This window comes from Engystomops pustulosus, chromosome 3 (genome assembly GCF_040894005.1).
Source record: "Engystomops pustulosus chromosome 3, aEngPut4.maternal, whole genome shotgun sequence".
NCBI classification, from domain to species: Eukaryota; Metazoa; Chordata; class Amphibia; order Anura; family Leptodactylidae; genus Engystomops; species Engystomops pustulosus.
The window spans coordinates 34,441,430-34,456,689 of NC_092413.1; the positions used below are offsets into that span (position 1 = coordinate 34,441,430).

General features: G+C 41.6%; 2 protein-coding genes across 5 annotated transcripts in view; one reads left to right on the forward strand and one right to left on the reverse strand.

Moving 5' to 3' along the window:
* The window catches only part of NDUFAF5 (NADH:ubiquinone oxidoreductase complex assembly factor 5), a 29,187-nt gene extending 21,223 nt beyond the window's left edge, over positions 1-7,964 (reverse strand). Inside the window, exons 1-3 of the mRNA XM_072140447.1 lie at positions 7,723-7,964; positions 6,372-6,412; positions 2,991-3,054 (exon numbers count right to left, since the gene is read on the reverse strand). Of these exons, the coding sequence (XP_071996548.1) occupies positions 2,991-3,054; positions 6,372-6,412; positions 7,723-7,941 (324 nt within the window). The 5' untranslated portion in view covers positions 7,942-7,964. The remainder of the gene's footprint in view (positions 1-2,990; positions 3,055-6,371; positions 6,413-7,722) is intronic.
* An 86-nt stretch (positions 7,965-8,050) lies between these two features.
* The window catches only part of ESF1 (ESF1 nucleolar pre-rRNA processing protein homolog), a 39,794-nt gene continuing 32,584 nt past the window's right edge, over positions 8,051-15,260 (forward strand). Inside the window, exons 1-4 of one of the 4 annotated variants that reach the window (XM_072140446.1) lie at positions 8,051-8,129; positions 9,185-9,772; positions 10,993-11,312; positions 11,832-11,945. In XM_072140446.1, coding sequence (XP_071996547.1) covers positions 9,235-9,772; positions 10,993-11,312; positions 11,832-11,945 — 972 coding nt within the window. In that variant the 5' untranslated portion in view covers positions 8,051-8,129; positions 9,185-9,234. Of the gene's footprint in view, positions 8,227-8,250; positions 8,440-9,184; positions 9,773-10,992; positions 11,313-11,831; positions 11,946-15,260 lie in introns of those variants that run through there. The other 3 variants (XM_072140443.1, XM_072140444.1, XM_072140445.1) reach the window with 3 other exon arrangements.

Genomic DNA, 15,260 nt, shown 5'->3' on the forward strand with positions numbered 1-15,260 from the left:
GAGGACAGATGTGACTGACAGCGGCACAGGAATTGGACAGAGCTGTCACAGACTGGAGATGGAATGATATAAATTATGGCTGAGAATTTATTTTCTGGTATCCTGTATATGAATGTATGTGCCTGGTTCCTAAGGCTTTATATACACAGATTAGATTTACGGTAATTGTGAATGAAAGAAAAAATACAATAGAAAACAATGGCAAACACTGACCACATCTCACTCTGTGCATGATCAGCACACAAACAAAACAATGAATCTTAGCAGAGGACCGCTGCACAATATGTGTGTATCGGAGTAGTGCCGAGTTTCATAAGAAAGTTTGTTCAGGATTAGGAAAATACAATAGCTTTTAGTTAGAAAAAGTGCCCCCCTATGCCAAGGTAATGTTTGGAATTACAGCTCAGCCCCACTGCAAAGGTTGAATTTCCCACTAAGAATCTGCAGCCATGATTTCAGACTGAAAAGCAAATTTTTTTTTTTAAAGGGATTTGTATATAATTCCAATCCCTGGCTAACAACACTGTAAATTGATACAGGTTAGATGGCGCTATTCTGCTGTAGCTAACCCAAACTGATTATGTCCCGTATGTACATGTGCCAAACACATCATCTTGGAGGGGCTGTTATTTTGGAAATTAAAAAAAAAGGAAATCTACCATCAAAATCCATCATGATAAACCAGGGGCACTTACTCATAGATCCAGGCACCGTGACTGTGGGAATCTTATTAAATTTGTTATCCACGGCCTCCATCCTTCAAAAATCAAGTTTTACAATCATGCTAATGAGCCAGAAAGGCTTGGGGGGGGGGTGTTATTAAAGCCCCTCTGTGCTGCAGCTTCACAGGTTATTCCCCTTCCCAATCTGAAATTAAAGCAGGGAGGGGGAAGTGCTGAAGGGGCAGGGGGGGCATGACAGAGTAATGGTGAAGCCGCAGCATGGAGGACCTCTGCTAAAAACCCCCAGAGCCCTTCTAACTCATTAGCATAATTGTAACAGCTGATTTTAGAAGGAAGGAGGCCATGTATAACATATATAACATGATTACAACAGTCATGGCACTTGGTTCTATCAGTAAGTGTCCCTGGTTTATCATAATAGATTTAAGATGATAGATTTCCTTTAAATAATAGAATGTAACGATTTTAAGTATAATACTTGAAGAAAAGAATCATTGAAGAAAAGAAGCCCCTACCTTAGATACAAAAAATGAGTCTCATCCCTTAAAGGATCAATTTGCAAAAATAGTGTTGCCGCTCAGCTAAAATTTTCTATACAACAGTGACACCTGCTGTTTGTACATTGCATTTTCTGTAAGTTTTCATTTTTGAAAAAAATGGATCTTATCAATGAGAAGCAAAGGGAGGAAAAAGTACTGTTAATTTATAAAACCTGGGCCACACACAGTGCTGCTAACCAGCAGTATTGTATTTGGCATCTCCATGCACTGGTAATACAGTTTTCTGAAAATAAACCCTAGTTACAAACAGCTATGGCATCTAGAGACACCATTTTGGTGTCATTTTAAATAGGAGAACCTGTCCTTTATTATCACGCTAGAATTCTGTTATAGTTGGAAGTGTGATACAGCTCCCACTCACAACTGTAACTTTAACAGTGGATATTTCTGGTTCTGTGGCATCTAGAAATACAATCCTTATACAATATCAAAAGGTAGATTCTCCTTGTTAAAATTACACCAGAAGTTATAGCCATTTGTCGTCTACGTCCCTCAATCTTGTGAGTTGAACACAGTACGGAGGAGTAGGCAGCTGACAGATGCAAGGTGAAAAAAGGTAACATATAAGGAAAGTGCCACTGCTACACATTAGTAATTGGGGCCAAGAGAGTCACAAGAGAGTTATGACGATGACCCCCACAAAATCATGATATCATATTTCAAAAAAATTGAGATTTTTTTTTTGTGTTCAATAATACATGTGAGTTTTTGTTAATTTTAATAAATAAAGCATCCCCTAAAAATAAGGATGTAGAGATGTGCTATCCAACGCATATAAAGTCCATTTTGGATGGTTTAGTGGCAAGTGTTTCGACAATATCTGCTGCAAATATTCCTCGCGTGGATCCACCCTAAAGGAAACATGGTCACTGCCCTTAGGACCAGTCACAGGGCACAGTGCTCATTTCATAAAGTGCTCATACAAAAGTAAATCTGGGCCAGAATCTGTTTCCAAGGGTGTCACAGGACACAATTCTGTCAATGAGTGACCTCCTCGACCAAAAGACAACAAAGGAAGTGTTGTGTGGTCAAAGGAGGACACTTATTGGCCAACGTGGGCCCTGTGACCCCCTGGAACTTCTGCGCCATAAACTGGAAGTACTAGAGCAATGCGGGAATCCGCCCCCCAACGGTATTTCCATAATACTGATGGCCTATCTGTAAGATACGTAATCAATGTCTGATCAGTGGGAGGTGTCTCCATTCTCTCTGTAGTGGCCAGAATCTAGAACTGCAGTTGTGGTTCCCTTTCAAGTCTTTGGCTCCTTCTCACTGGGCCAAACATCTCATCAATGCAGGACTAAGAGTCACCTTCTTCACTGATCAGACACCGATAACTTATCCTGAAGAGAGACCCTCACTGTGAAATGGCCATGTGGACGATAACTGCATCACAAAACCATTGCAATATTTCATAAACCTGTGTAGCATTGCTGCACCTGGTCATTGTCACATGTGAACACGGCCTAATCACTATAATGACCTGTCACTATCACTTGACAAGGAACAGACTTTTATCCCCAGGGAACAAAGAACAACACCAAGCCAAGATCTTACTTTTTTTTTTTTTTTTTTTTTAAAGTACATTGTAGAATGATGTTTTTTTTATTTTTAGATGCCAAATATTTTATATAGAACTTTATTCAATTCTCCTGATTTTTTTTTTAGGTTTGGGTTGGCAAATGCAAAACAAATTGTCCATTGTAGATATTTTGGTCACAGTAATTATTTGTAAACCTACACTTACCTTTGTTAGATGGCGGGATATGTAACCTCTTCCTGAACCAATATCTAGAGCAAAAGGAAACGTTCTGCAAGAAAAAAAACTTCTTATAATCAATAATGTAACAATGGACTGCGTGGCTGACAGAGGTCGCACTAACATTTTTCTGGAAGGGTAATAATACTCCTCTCACCATTTTTGAGGAGTATTTTTAGCCGAGGAAGAGTATGGAATTTTCAGTAATACAAATATATAACTCCTAGTCGTATACATTGTTAATAGCCAGACCCAAACCCCCTACCTCCCCACGCTGAGCAGGCTGGGGCTGCCGCCTCTAAATTTATTTCATTTATTTTTTGGGGTGTTGAGGGCATAACACTTTTTTTTTTTACACTGTTTATTTTTTACTAAAGTAAATAGTCCTTCCCAAAAACATAAGCCTTCTGACCAATGCACTTACGTTCACTAACTAGCAAGATGTATTTAGCCGCAATAAAGTTGCTACTTACTGAGCACAAGTGTTTTGGTTCAGAGAAGATTTTGTTCAATAGAATGAGTTTCAATACAATGTGTAAAAACATTGGGGTCTTTGCGGTATTTATTTAATTATCCCTTACTTGAAATGCCTGGATCATTGTACAAGCACTGTCACCCTCTGTCTCTCTTCCTCATAGATTGTAAGCTCTTGTGACCATTGTATAAGGACTGTCACCTCCTGTGTCCCCTCCTTCTTATAGATTGTAAGCTCCTGTGACCATTGTATAAGGACTGTCACCTCCATTCTCCCTTTGCCATCTCCTAGATTGTAAGCTCCTGTGACCATTGTACAAGCACTGTCACCTCCTGTGTCTCATCCTCCTCATAGATTGTAAGCTCTTGTGACAATTGTACAAGCACTGTCACCTCCTGTGTCCCCTCCTTGTTCTCATAGATTGTAAGCTTTTGTGACCATTGGACAAGCACTGTCACCTCTTGCGCCCCCCCCCTCCCCCTCATAGATTGTAAGCTCTTGTGAACATTGTAAGATCACGGTCACCTCCTGTGTCTCATGTAGTCCACCTATGCATGGAATATCAATTATAACTATTTTGTACTTTATTGAATACCTCTTATATCAGGCTCTGGTAACCACTATTAATCAATTGAACTCCCTGGGAATAGGTCAGTCACAAAAACCTGTGAGAACACCACAGCAGGCACAGGACCCCCCACAGCAGGCACAGGACCCCCCACAGCAGGCACAGGACCACCACACCAGGCACAGGACCACCACACCAGGCACAGGACCACCACACCAGGCACAGGACCACCACAGGGGACACAGGACCACCACACCAGATGACAACTAACACCTTTGGAATCAAACGCTCCTCCACTCTTTCTCTCAGACTCTGCCAAGTCTGCTAGTGCGCATGTGCAGCTGTATATATTAGAACTAGAGAGACGGGTCAGGAGGGGAGGAGGAGCAGAGACCCCAGTAAAGGTCACATGTCCTGTCCTCCTGCCTGTGCCTTGCCCTCAGTGTAATGTGATACCCCTACTGCTCCCTATATGCAACTGCTCTGTGTCTGAGCTCCGCTGGCAACTCTGTCCTTACACACTAGCAGGCGGCAGCTGCACATCACTACTGCCTAGAGCCAGACAGCGGTAACACAATTAAATTGCCAAGCGTATTTATACGCTTGGTGGGTTTTTTGGAGAGTAAATCAGCCTCTGCATGCGTCATAGACGCTTGTAGAGGCGTTATTGCGATCTCTGGTGGCTGATAATACTGTATATCTATAATACGATATGTAAAGTCTCTTAATTGCACAAGGGTATAGTGCTTAGGTAAAATCATGGTTTATAGTAGGGCCCATTTAAAGCGATCACCAGATTTAACCCCACTAAACCAGTCCCACAAATAGGGTACAAAATGTCTTTTCTAGGGTTCTCTTTTACGTGAAATCTCATATGTTTACATATAAAAAATATCCCTAAAAAACAAATATGACTCATCTCACCTTGACAAATATGACTCATCTCACTTCATTTTCATATGAGATGAGTTTAGTGGTCTCAAGGGGAGTATCACTTCAGAAGCCCCCATCTATGGTTCTATAGTACCTAGAAAAATGCTTTTTATGCCATATTAAAGATAAGAATCTCAACTTTCACATCAGGATCAGTAACTGGATCTTTATCTGCAGCTCACATTTCCAACCAGGGGCTTAAATAGGAGAGGCAGGGCCCCATAGTAGACTTCTGAATGGGGCCCCTTACCGCCTCAAAAAATATACATATTTGCATACTCAAACATTTATACACTTGTGCCCACACAGTTATGCACTGATATATACATTTATACACTCACACAGATGTCCCAGTAGCTGCTGACCACATGGGGAAGTATGCGGCAGGAATTAGAGCTGATAAGTCCTGTCGTTCTACTTTCCCCTCCCCCTGACATTTATTATCTGAGCTGTCGATTCATGCTGTGTACTGTGGGAGATATGCACTGTTATATACATATTATGCTGTACAATGTGCAGCATAATAAAGTATATATATAATTGTGCGCATCCACCATTTTTTAGTGTGTCAGGTCAGATGCTGGGGTCCCCTGACAACCCCAGAAGAAGGCTCTCTATGAGCCAAAACGGGCGTCGGTGACGGAGTCATCCCAGACTTTGGAGAATACAAGTGTGTACCTTATGGTAAGGATTTGACTTTTATGCTGGTGGCCTACATTATCCTATATCAACCATATGGCACAGTCCATTAGGTTGTAATACATTAATCTAGCCTCACTTGAGAGAGCCAATGCACATTTACTAAGTGGAGCTCCTTACCCACTATCTACATATCTCCAGACATAGTTCGGGATTGACTCTTTTCAGTCTGTGTTTTCACTGCTATTGTACTGTATACATTCATTGGGCATTATAATGATGCATGTTTTATTGTATGTAACTATATAAATAAAGTATTGTATATTTTCATTGTACAAACTGTTGGTCTGGCCTCTTCTCTCCTGTTTGAGGAGTACTTTTGGGTATATATTTATAGTTATTTTGGCATTGGACCAGGTGCTGGTATTGGTTAGGGCTGACACGCTGTCATTGAGCTGTTTAAGCTTCCCCATCTTTCTGTTCTGAATTTTTGACCAAAACGGATATTTATCTGGAAGATCAGAAAGGATCCGGGCGGATTCTCAAGTGGCGTTTTTCTTGCAATGGGAAACGCATATGTATTGTGGCCAAACCCCCTTGTTTTGGATGCGTATAAAAATGCCACGTGGGAATCCTCCCTGACTTATATCTGTTACACTTTTGTAGGGACTTAATATTTCAATAAAATGTAGTGAGAAATTATCTGGTCAATAACTGAACTACCCAATAAGCCACGTGTAGGGAAGAGACTCACCTGGCCACATCAAACACACGATCCGCTACTCTGTCACCGATCTGCAAAAGAAAACTAGAAATAATTGCACGCAAGACAACTCCTCAAGACCTTCCGTTGTACCAATTCCATAATTTGAGCAGCAAATGGGATGGAAACTGTAAAAAGTGGTGCAAATGGACATAAACAGAAGCCATTAAAAGTCCATTCACATCATGGATACATTAGTCTTATGTTGTTACGATTTTTGTGATAGAAGTTAATAGCAGAAGTCCAAACGCAGGTGTGAACTGGGCTTTAGGCTGAGTTCACATATTGCGTTTTTTTTCTGCGTTTTAAAGGCAGTTTGAAAGACGCTGCTGTTCCTCCACCATTAAAATTACTCTTTACCTCTTCGCCTCTATGTTGCGTTTTTGTTTTGCGTTTTCTCTCTGCGTTACGACACGCGTGTTCCGCCAGAAAGCAGTTTGATGACTACCGTATTTTTCGGACTATAAGGCGCACAAGAAATCCTTTGATTTTCTCAGAAATCAAAGGTGCGCCTTATATATGAACCATACTTACAGACAACAGCTGCCTTGAACAGTGCACAGGTCTGCCACCTGCTGGTCATTCATCCTTTTAATAAGGTGCGCCTTATAATCCGGTGCGTCTTTTATATGGACCTAGACATTTTAGCAGGCATTTATTGATGGTGCGCCTTATAATCCGGTGAGCCTTATATATGGACCTAGACGTTTTAGCATTCATTTATTGATGGTGCGCCTTATAATCCGGTGCGCCTTATAGTCCGAAAAATACGGTACGCTGTGTGTGTAAATATACTGGAACACAACCACTGCTTGTTCAGCATTGAGATGCCAGATCCAGCAAACACTGGGCCGTATTCTGATGACACACGGAATATACACTCTGAATAGAAGAAACTGGGGTCATGTGTGACCCCCAAAATCGTTCATTCGAGTGATTAGATATATTGATAGTCAGGGCTGGCACTAACACTGGGCATATACGGACAAGTGTCGGTGCCTGCATAAGGTTGTACAGAAGGAATCCATAGGGGTGAGGGCTTTAAATAAAATAACCATGAGGGGGCTGTTTTGTTATGATAATCGAGGGAGAATTTACGGAAACAGGTAACAGTTTAGTTTCTGAATTTTTAATGAAGCCACTTGAGCTCACTGCAAAGGGGCCCACTGAGGCTCTGTCATCCAGGGGCCTACTGAAACCTGGAGCTGACTCTGTTGATAGTGAAAAACTCCTGTAAACTATGTACGTGGCTGGTAGAGTGTATCGCACATTCCAAGAATCTGTCATATAGCGAGGCACAGGATTATGTATCTGGGACAGTAGGTAGGTGGCTGTGACTTACCTCTTCTCGCAGGTACTCATATTGCTGGGCATTGGCTTGAGATGCCGCCCAGTTCTTCTGCCTCCTTTTCATGCCCCTGTCAAACACATTGAAGACACTGGTTGATGCCCCCCTTACTGGCGCATTGCCATATTTGTGCCATGTACTGCTGCTGGGTGCTCTGTACCCCTTTCTGAGAACTAGCAGGGAGCACCTCACACACAGTGCACTGGGTGCCATACTGGCATTGCTTGTGTCCTATAGTAGTGTCCTGTAGTAGTAATGCGGAGCCCTATACCAGACCACCATCTGTATAACTACAGCTAGTAAGTGCAGGGAGTAGTAATACAGCAACTCCAAGGGCAGCAGTACAGGGCACGCAAACGCGCAGCTCTCTATTGTCCCTTGCGGCCGCCGTACTTGGAGGGGTGAGAGTTCACAGACGCGCAAGGGATTGCTGGGAGGAATCACGTGGTGATCGCTGTGGAGTAGGAAGAAGCTGAGAGCCTGGTAACACGTAGCGCTGTATGTGTGGAGAATGTACACGAGTGTATCAGATTGAATGTGCGGGTGCTTGTAGTTCCACATCAGCTGAGGAGAGGTCATTTTCCTAGTAGTTGATACCTGTAGCTTTCCGTAGTCATTTCAGATGAAATGAAATAAAGTGCTAATGAATGTGTGTAGAGGTTTGATTGAGGATATACCCCCATACCCAAACAGCCTGACTCTGGAATTAAGGTATGCACGTATCTGTTACATGCAGATGAATGTTGTTTTTTCCGTGTGCTCTCCGTTTTTTTTAAACTCATGCCACACTGAGACGTGTGCAGCCATCCTCATGCACACACCCTCTCCACTGTCTTGAGACCCTGTCCATTTAAAGGGTTTTTTTCTACAAAACAATTAAGGCCCTATGCACAGGATAGGGCCTAAATTGTTGAACGGTGGGAGTCTCAGTGATAGGATCCCTACAGACCATGAGAACAGGGGTCTGATGCACCCCAGTGTGACCCCTCGTCACTCCCTGAGATGACCGGACCAGCAGGTCACGCACTGTTGGACTGCTGTAATCTTCGTCAGCACCATAGAGAACAATGGGGCAGACCAGCTGCTTTTGTCATCTGTTAGTGACAAGGGGTCTGACTGGGGTACATCAGTCCCCCATTGTAGTGATCTGTGGGGGTCCCATCACTGAGCCCCCCACAATCAGCAAGTGGTTAGGGCCTAACTTGTTTTGTGGGAAAACCTGAAAAGGGGATGTGACAGTGGATAAGATTTCTTAAAAACAAAAATTGTTGTTCATAAAAGTAATTCTACCTGGGTGCTGAGGGCAATGCCAAAGGCCCTTTTATTTTATTTTTTTGTAGGAGTGGAAAAAAAATCCAAAATTCAGCCCTCCATTGTGCTTTTCTGTTTATATTACAAGTAATGAGATGTTTCCCTGATTATTTGTAAATTAAGTTTTCTTTGTTTGTAATTTTAGGTCCCTACCTCTGTTTCTGTCTCCTTGCTTGACCCGTTAATATTACGAAGATGGATTCCACACGAGAACTTAGTGCTGATCAGCGGTTTAGTCGGGTCACAAAAGACCCTCGATTCTGGGAGATGGAGGAAACAGCGAAAAAAGTTAAGATTGATAAACGTTTCCAGGCCATGTTCAGTGACAAGAAGTTCACTCTTAATTATACAGTGGACAAGCGGGGGCGTCCTATAAACCACACCACTAAGCAAGACCTGAAACGCTACTATCAGCTGTCCGATACCGATGAGGATGTGTTACCTGATGAAGAGGACAAGAAACAGAAGAAGAAAACTAAACCGAAAAAGAAAGAAAAAGCCAAAGACGTTTCTACAAAAATCATCAAGAGTAAAGAAGAACCTGAAACATCCAAGGAAGACCAGAATGAAAAATTTGGTAAGAAAGTGAAAGCTAAAGAGAAGCACATAACTGAAAAAATAACTACGGAGGAAGAAATCAAGACTAAGAAGAAACTGTCTTCTAAAGTGCCCGCAAAAAGTGAGAAGAAATCTACAAACGCACTGAAACAAGAGGAATCGGAAGAAGAGTCAGGTAGGACTGTCTAGCAAACCCTCAGAATTCGCATTTCCCCATTGACTCTCCTCCATTAGTTGCGATGTTGCTGGGCTATTATGGCAATCTTTGGATGTTGGCTTCCCTCTAAAGTTGCCATGTATGCAGTTTTGTAGTACTACAATTTGGTAACATGGATTTACCTCTTTGTTTTATTAAATTAAATTTTTGTAATGATAATACAGGAAGAACTTGCAGGCTGTAGTCGTGGTATGAAGCAAGGCATACTACTAGAGACATAAAAGTTAGACGTATAGAATCCATAGTCCCACCACCCATTAGGTACCACTAGATAAGTCTAAATGGACAAATGAAGGAGGATCTCTCATCTTGAGAAAAGTGGTTAACAAAGAAAATCTCTATTGGCGGAACACGTTTTGATTCAACTTAGATTTATGACATTCTGGGGAGATTTATTGGTGCTTCTCCGCCAGATTTTTGGCACAGAAACGCTGATGGAATTGCAGTTTTTTGTTCAAAAAAAAAAAGCCCTGTCGTCCTCTTTTCCTTATCTCTGCTGTGTAATGATTTGAGTAGGCTTACAGCTACACTGTAGGAGATGAAGGAGCCAAACATCAGACAGAGTGACCTTTTTCCTTAGTGAGGTACTTTACAAAGTTTACTATTAAGAACTTGTGATAGGATTCTGGAAATGCTAATGACTATGAAAATAGACTCCCTGCTAAATGTGCAGAGTATTATTTTAGAAGTCATGGAGAAATTGATTGCATTTCAAGAACCATACTATTTTTATTTGTTTAAACATGAGGACTCTGAAGTGTTAGAAGGATAGCGTTACCCGAAACCTCCGGTAACGCTATCTAACACTGCGGCGGAGTACAATGTAAACGTTGGACAGCTTTGCGAGCGGGCCTCTTCCCCGGACAACCCTGCTCGCTCCATAGGCCGGTGGTGACTGCCGCACGCCATGTGGCAGTCACCGCCCCCTCATGAATACATCAGACCACTTCACATTGTACTTCGCCGCAGTGTTAGCGTTACCGGAGGTTTCCGGTTACGCTATCCTTCTAACATTGCGGTGTTGGTTTAAGCACTAGTAGCTGCTAACTTTAGTAACATCTCCTAGTGCCGAAATTATGGGTGACAGGTCCCCTATAAAGTGACATACAATTTATTGATTACCTGTAGGGATAAGGGAAAGGTTTGTTTTGTTTACACTGGTGTTTATTACTTTGCAGGGCTTGAAGATGAGAGTGATGAGTACAACAATGACCAGATGAATTCAGATGAAGAGATGAGCGGTATGGAACTAGAGGAAGATGATGAAAGTGAAGAAGAAGGTGAAGATGATGGAGAAGAGTCTGATGATGATGATGATGAGTCTGGTTCCGAGGAAGAGGAGGATAGTGACTTTGGTCCAGATCTTGCCCGAGGTAAAGGAAACATTGAAACAAGTTCTGAAGATGAAGATGACGATGAGATTGACTTAAAACAGAAACAAATGGAAATCGAGCATTCCTGGAGAGAAATGGACAAAGATGCTCCTCGCGGAGATGAGGTAATGAACAGCTCGTTGGGTTTAGACGTTTTAAAATAACTATACTCGTTTAATGATTGCATCAGTCTTAATGGCAAATAGAATAGGGTATAAGTCGCTTGGGGGGGGGGGGGTCCTACTTCTAGTATCCTACGATCCCCATGATCATGAGAACATATGCCTTGTTCCTTCACCTTTTTAGCGGTCCTCTTGACTCGAAAAAGGGTGTGGACTGTAAACTGTATTTCTGGATGTTTGTACTGCTGGCATCTAGACTGCTGAATCTTATACTTCAATGTCCTTTACATACTAATAGAGGTACAAGTCAACAATGTAAAGTTCCATGTGTACACAGGTGAAAAATACCCTTCAAAATAAACTAGATAATAATCTAGAAATAATGCTGTAACTGGGTTTAATGGGTTATGGGGTGCTCTGAATTTATTAGGTTTCCAGCAGTGTTCATACACTATAGGTTCATGTAACTGGTATAAGAGCTCATAAGTTTACCTTGTGTGTATCCTACATGTGCCTTTATAGATAACCAGACGATTGGCTGTGTGCAATATGGACTGGGACCGGATAAAAGCTAAGGACCTGTTGGCTTTGTTAAGCTCCTTTAAACCTAAAGGTGGCATGGTGTTTTCTGTAAAGGTAAGCCAATACTATGAGTATTTGGGATTGCAGGGATATACATGATCATCCTAAAAGTGCATGTCGCTGCTTCTGGCATAAGACCCTCTACTACTCTAGAAATATTACTTGTCAAGAGCATTTTAACTGTATATAGATAATAATTCCTTTATTATTATTCCTTCCTGCATTCACATGACAAATTAAAATGGCCATATGCTACCTGTACCGTACCGGTTTTTTATGGTTACATACGGCCACATTAATTTCAATGGACAATACATCTAACCATTTACATTGCCATTGTTTACACTGCACTATATCAGATATGATACAATGATAATACAAATTTCCCCTCTTCCTTTCAATGGTCGTTGTTCCCTCACAAAGTTGAGACTGAGAAGGGATCAATAAGCAGCTGCTTTGTGAGAAACAAGTGGGTTTTGTGTTGCAGTCGGTCCCAAAAGGTCCACTATCACTGGTATATAAAAAAAATAACAAAAGAAACACAGTGTAACATTTGTAGAATCTAGTGACAGTGATATCGACCAATGTAGCCAAAGGAAGGCCTCTTACTGATAAACTACAAAATACCAAATAAATAAAAACAAGAGGAAAGGACAAGGCTTCAATGCAACAACATAAAAGGGAAAATCTTTATTTAGTAAACAACAATGGTAATGCATAAAATAGACTGAGAAGCATCTCAGAAAAGATACAAAAAAGCACGCCAGGTAATATGTCCTAAAATACATAAACAAATGTAAAATGTACAATATAAGGGACCCAAACATGTAATGAACAGTAATGAACGACAATGGGTGTAAAGTAATAATGAGGTAGAGCCCTTATATAGCTAGCAGGTATACTGTAATAATAACAGAGGTCACAGACGCCAAATGATAAACACATACAAATAGTGCAAAATGAGTGGAAGCTAGTGTGACCAAGAGGAGGACATGATATTACCTGGCGTGCACCCCGACGCGCGTTTCAATCGCAGCAGGTCTTTGTCAAGGGATGACGCCAGGAAGTAAGAGACTGGTATATATGCAGAGAGGGGGCCAATGAATGGTGCGGGCTGGAAATGAGCCACAGACACTCACCTGTGTGCACAGCACATGTGCAGACAGAGGATGCCAGAAACAGACGGAAAGGGGAGGGGTCAGGACACCAGGAGGATGTGTGTGATGGCCAAATGAAAAAAACTTAAAGGGCTGCTCCCTTAGCACACCGAAAGGAGGAGCAATGTGGAGACAATAAATATATATATGTATATGTGGCAGAGTCACAAACCAGAGGCGGACCCGGGAAAGCACAAGACGTCATAGGGGGTTGGGAAGGTACCACCCATAAGTGACGTCAGGGGCATGACCGCAGCAAAAAAAGAAAAAGGCAGTGCCGCCTGTAATAGCATGAGTGTGAACGCTGCCATAAAATAGTAGCCAGTGGGCGTGACCCTAATCAAGTAAAATTCATGATAATGAATAACTAACACATAATAGATACGAAATGGGGGGATATTAGGGTCAGAACCCAAAAATAGACTGTATTGGAAACAAGGCGATTATAGCAGGATGCTGAGGAACAACATGGTAAGTATAAAGTGTAATGATAATTCTTACATACAATAAATATGACAATAAATGGGGTGAAAAATAACTTAACAGATGATGCATACCCTACAATGGATGCAAAATTTGATAATGACGAACCCAACCATATGATAAAAGTAAAAAGGAGGAGGGTGAACAAATGGTGACACATGCAGTGCAATAAAAAAAATTTTGTGCAAGTGCAAAGTGTCAAAGTGATGGAATAAGTTTTTAATACAAACCATTAAAGATATCATACGATGAGAAATATAAAAGATGGTCTAAAACTGCAGCATTATAGTGTTAATACATATTTGTAGATAAGTACACAAAAAACATGGTAGGACCACACCCCCTGAAAGAATGTTTTGTTAACCTGAATAACAGTGATGCAAAACAATAGAAAATGCCATAATAATGATGCAATAGCAAGATTCATAAAGTGCAAAGTGCCATATATTAGTATCAATACTGTAGGGGGGGGGGGGGAAGAGAAACCCAAAACATAGTATGTCAGGCGTACTAAAATAACACAGGCCCCAGATTAAAAATGCAGTCAATGCATGAGCAGCAATAGTGAATAATAAAATATACCAGACATAAATGAAATATGTATAAGAGCAACAACATATAAATTTATCTATATACATATGTGACACACAATAAAGAGATGAATAATAAAAAAAGAAATGAAAAAAAGAAAAAAAAATAGCATCAGAATGTTCATTGGTGAGGCCAAGAAGAGTAAAAGAGGCAACTCGGCAAATGGTGAAAGCTACAAAAAGGAGGCAAATCCGAAATTCTCATTGAGTCCGAGTGGATGAACCGTATTAAGTGTCCAAATCCATCTTGATTCTGTCTGAAGTAATTTTTTCTTTAGTGCCCCGCCTCTCATAGTTAGATCGATATGGTCAATGCCACGGATTTTGAGCAGACGTGGATTAGAACCATGGTGTCTCCTGAAGTGGCGAGGGATAGGTTTAAGTTTATCAACCTGTGAAGGGTCAACAGATGAGGCATTAGTAATGTCATTAACGTGTTCTCTAGCTCTGATGCGCAGTTCCCGGGTAGTCATTCCTATATAAATTTTGGCACAGGGACAATAGGCATAGTAAATTACTGCCTTAGTGTCACAAGAGATACTCCAGGTAATCTGAAATTGTCGACCACCTCTCAGGTCTGAAAATGTTGTCGCATGTTCAATGTTAGGGCATGCAATGCAATGCCCGCATGGTCTACTGCCCCAGGCAGGTTTTTGTGCCCCAAAAATCAGTGGTTGAGACTGAGTTGGCGTCAATTTCAGATTACCTGGAGTATCTCTTGTGACACTAAGGCAGTAATTTACTATGCCTATTGTCCCTGTGCCAAAATTGGGAACTGCGCATCAGAGCTAGAGAACACGTTAATGACATTACTAATGCCTCATCTGTTGACCCTTCACAGGTTGATAAACTTAAACCTATCCCTCGCCACTTCAGGAGACACCATGGTTCTAATCCACGTCTGCTCAAAATCCGTGGCATTTTACTTGATTAGGGTCACGCCCACTGGCTACTATGCGTGGCATTTTACTTGATTAGGGTCACGCCCACTGGCTACTATTTTATGGCAGCGTTCACACTCATTCTATTACAGGCGGCACTGCCTTTTTCTTTTTTTGCTGCGGTCATGCCCCTGACGTCACTTATGGGTGGTACCTTCCCAGCCCCCTATGACGTCATGTGCTTTCCCGGGTCCGCCT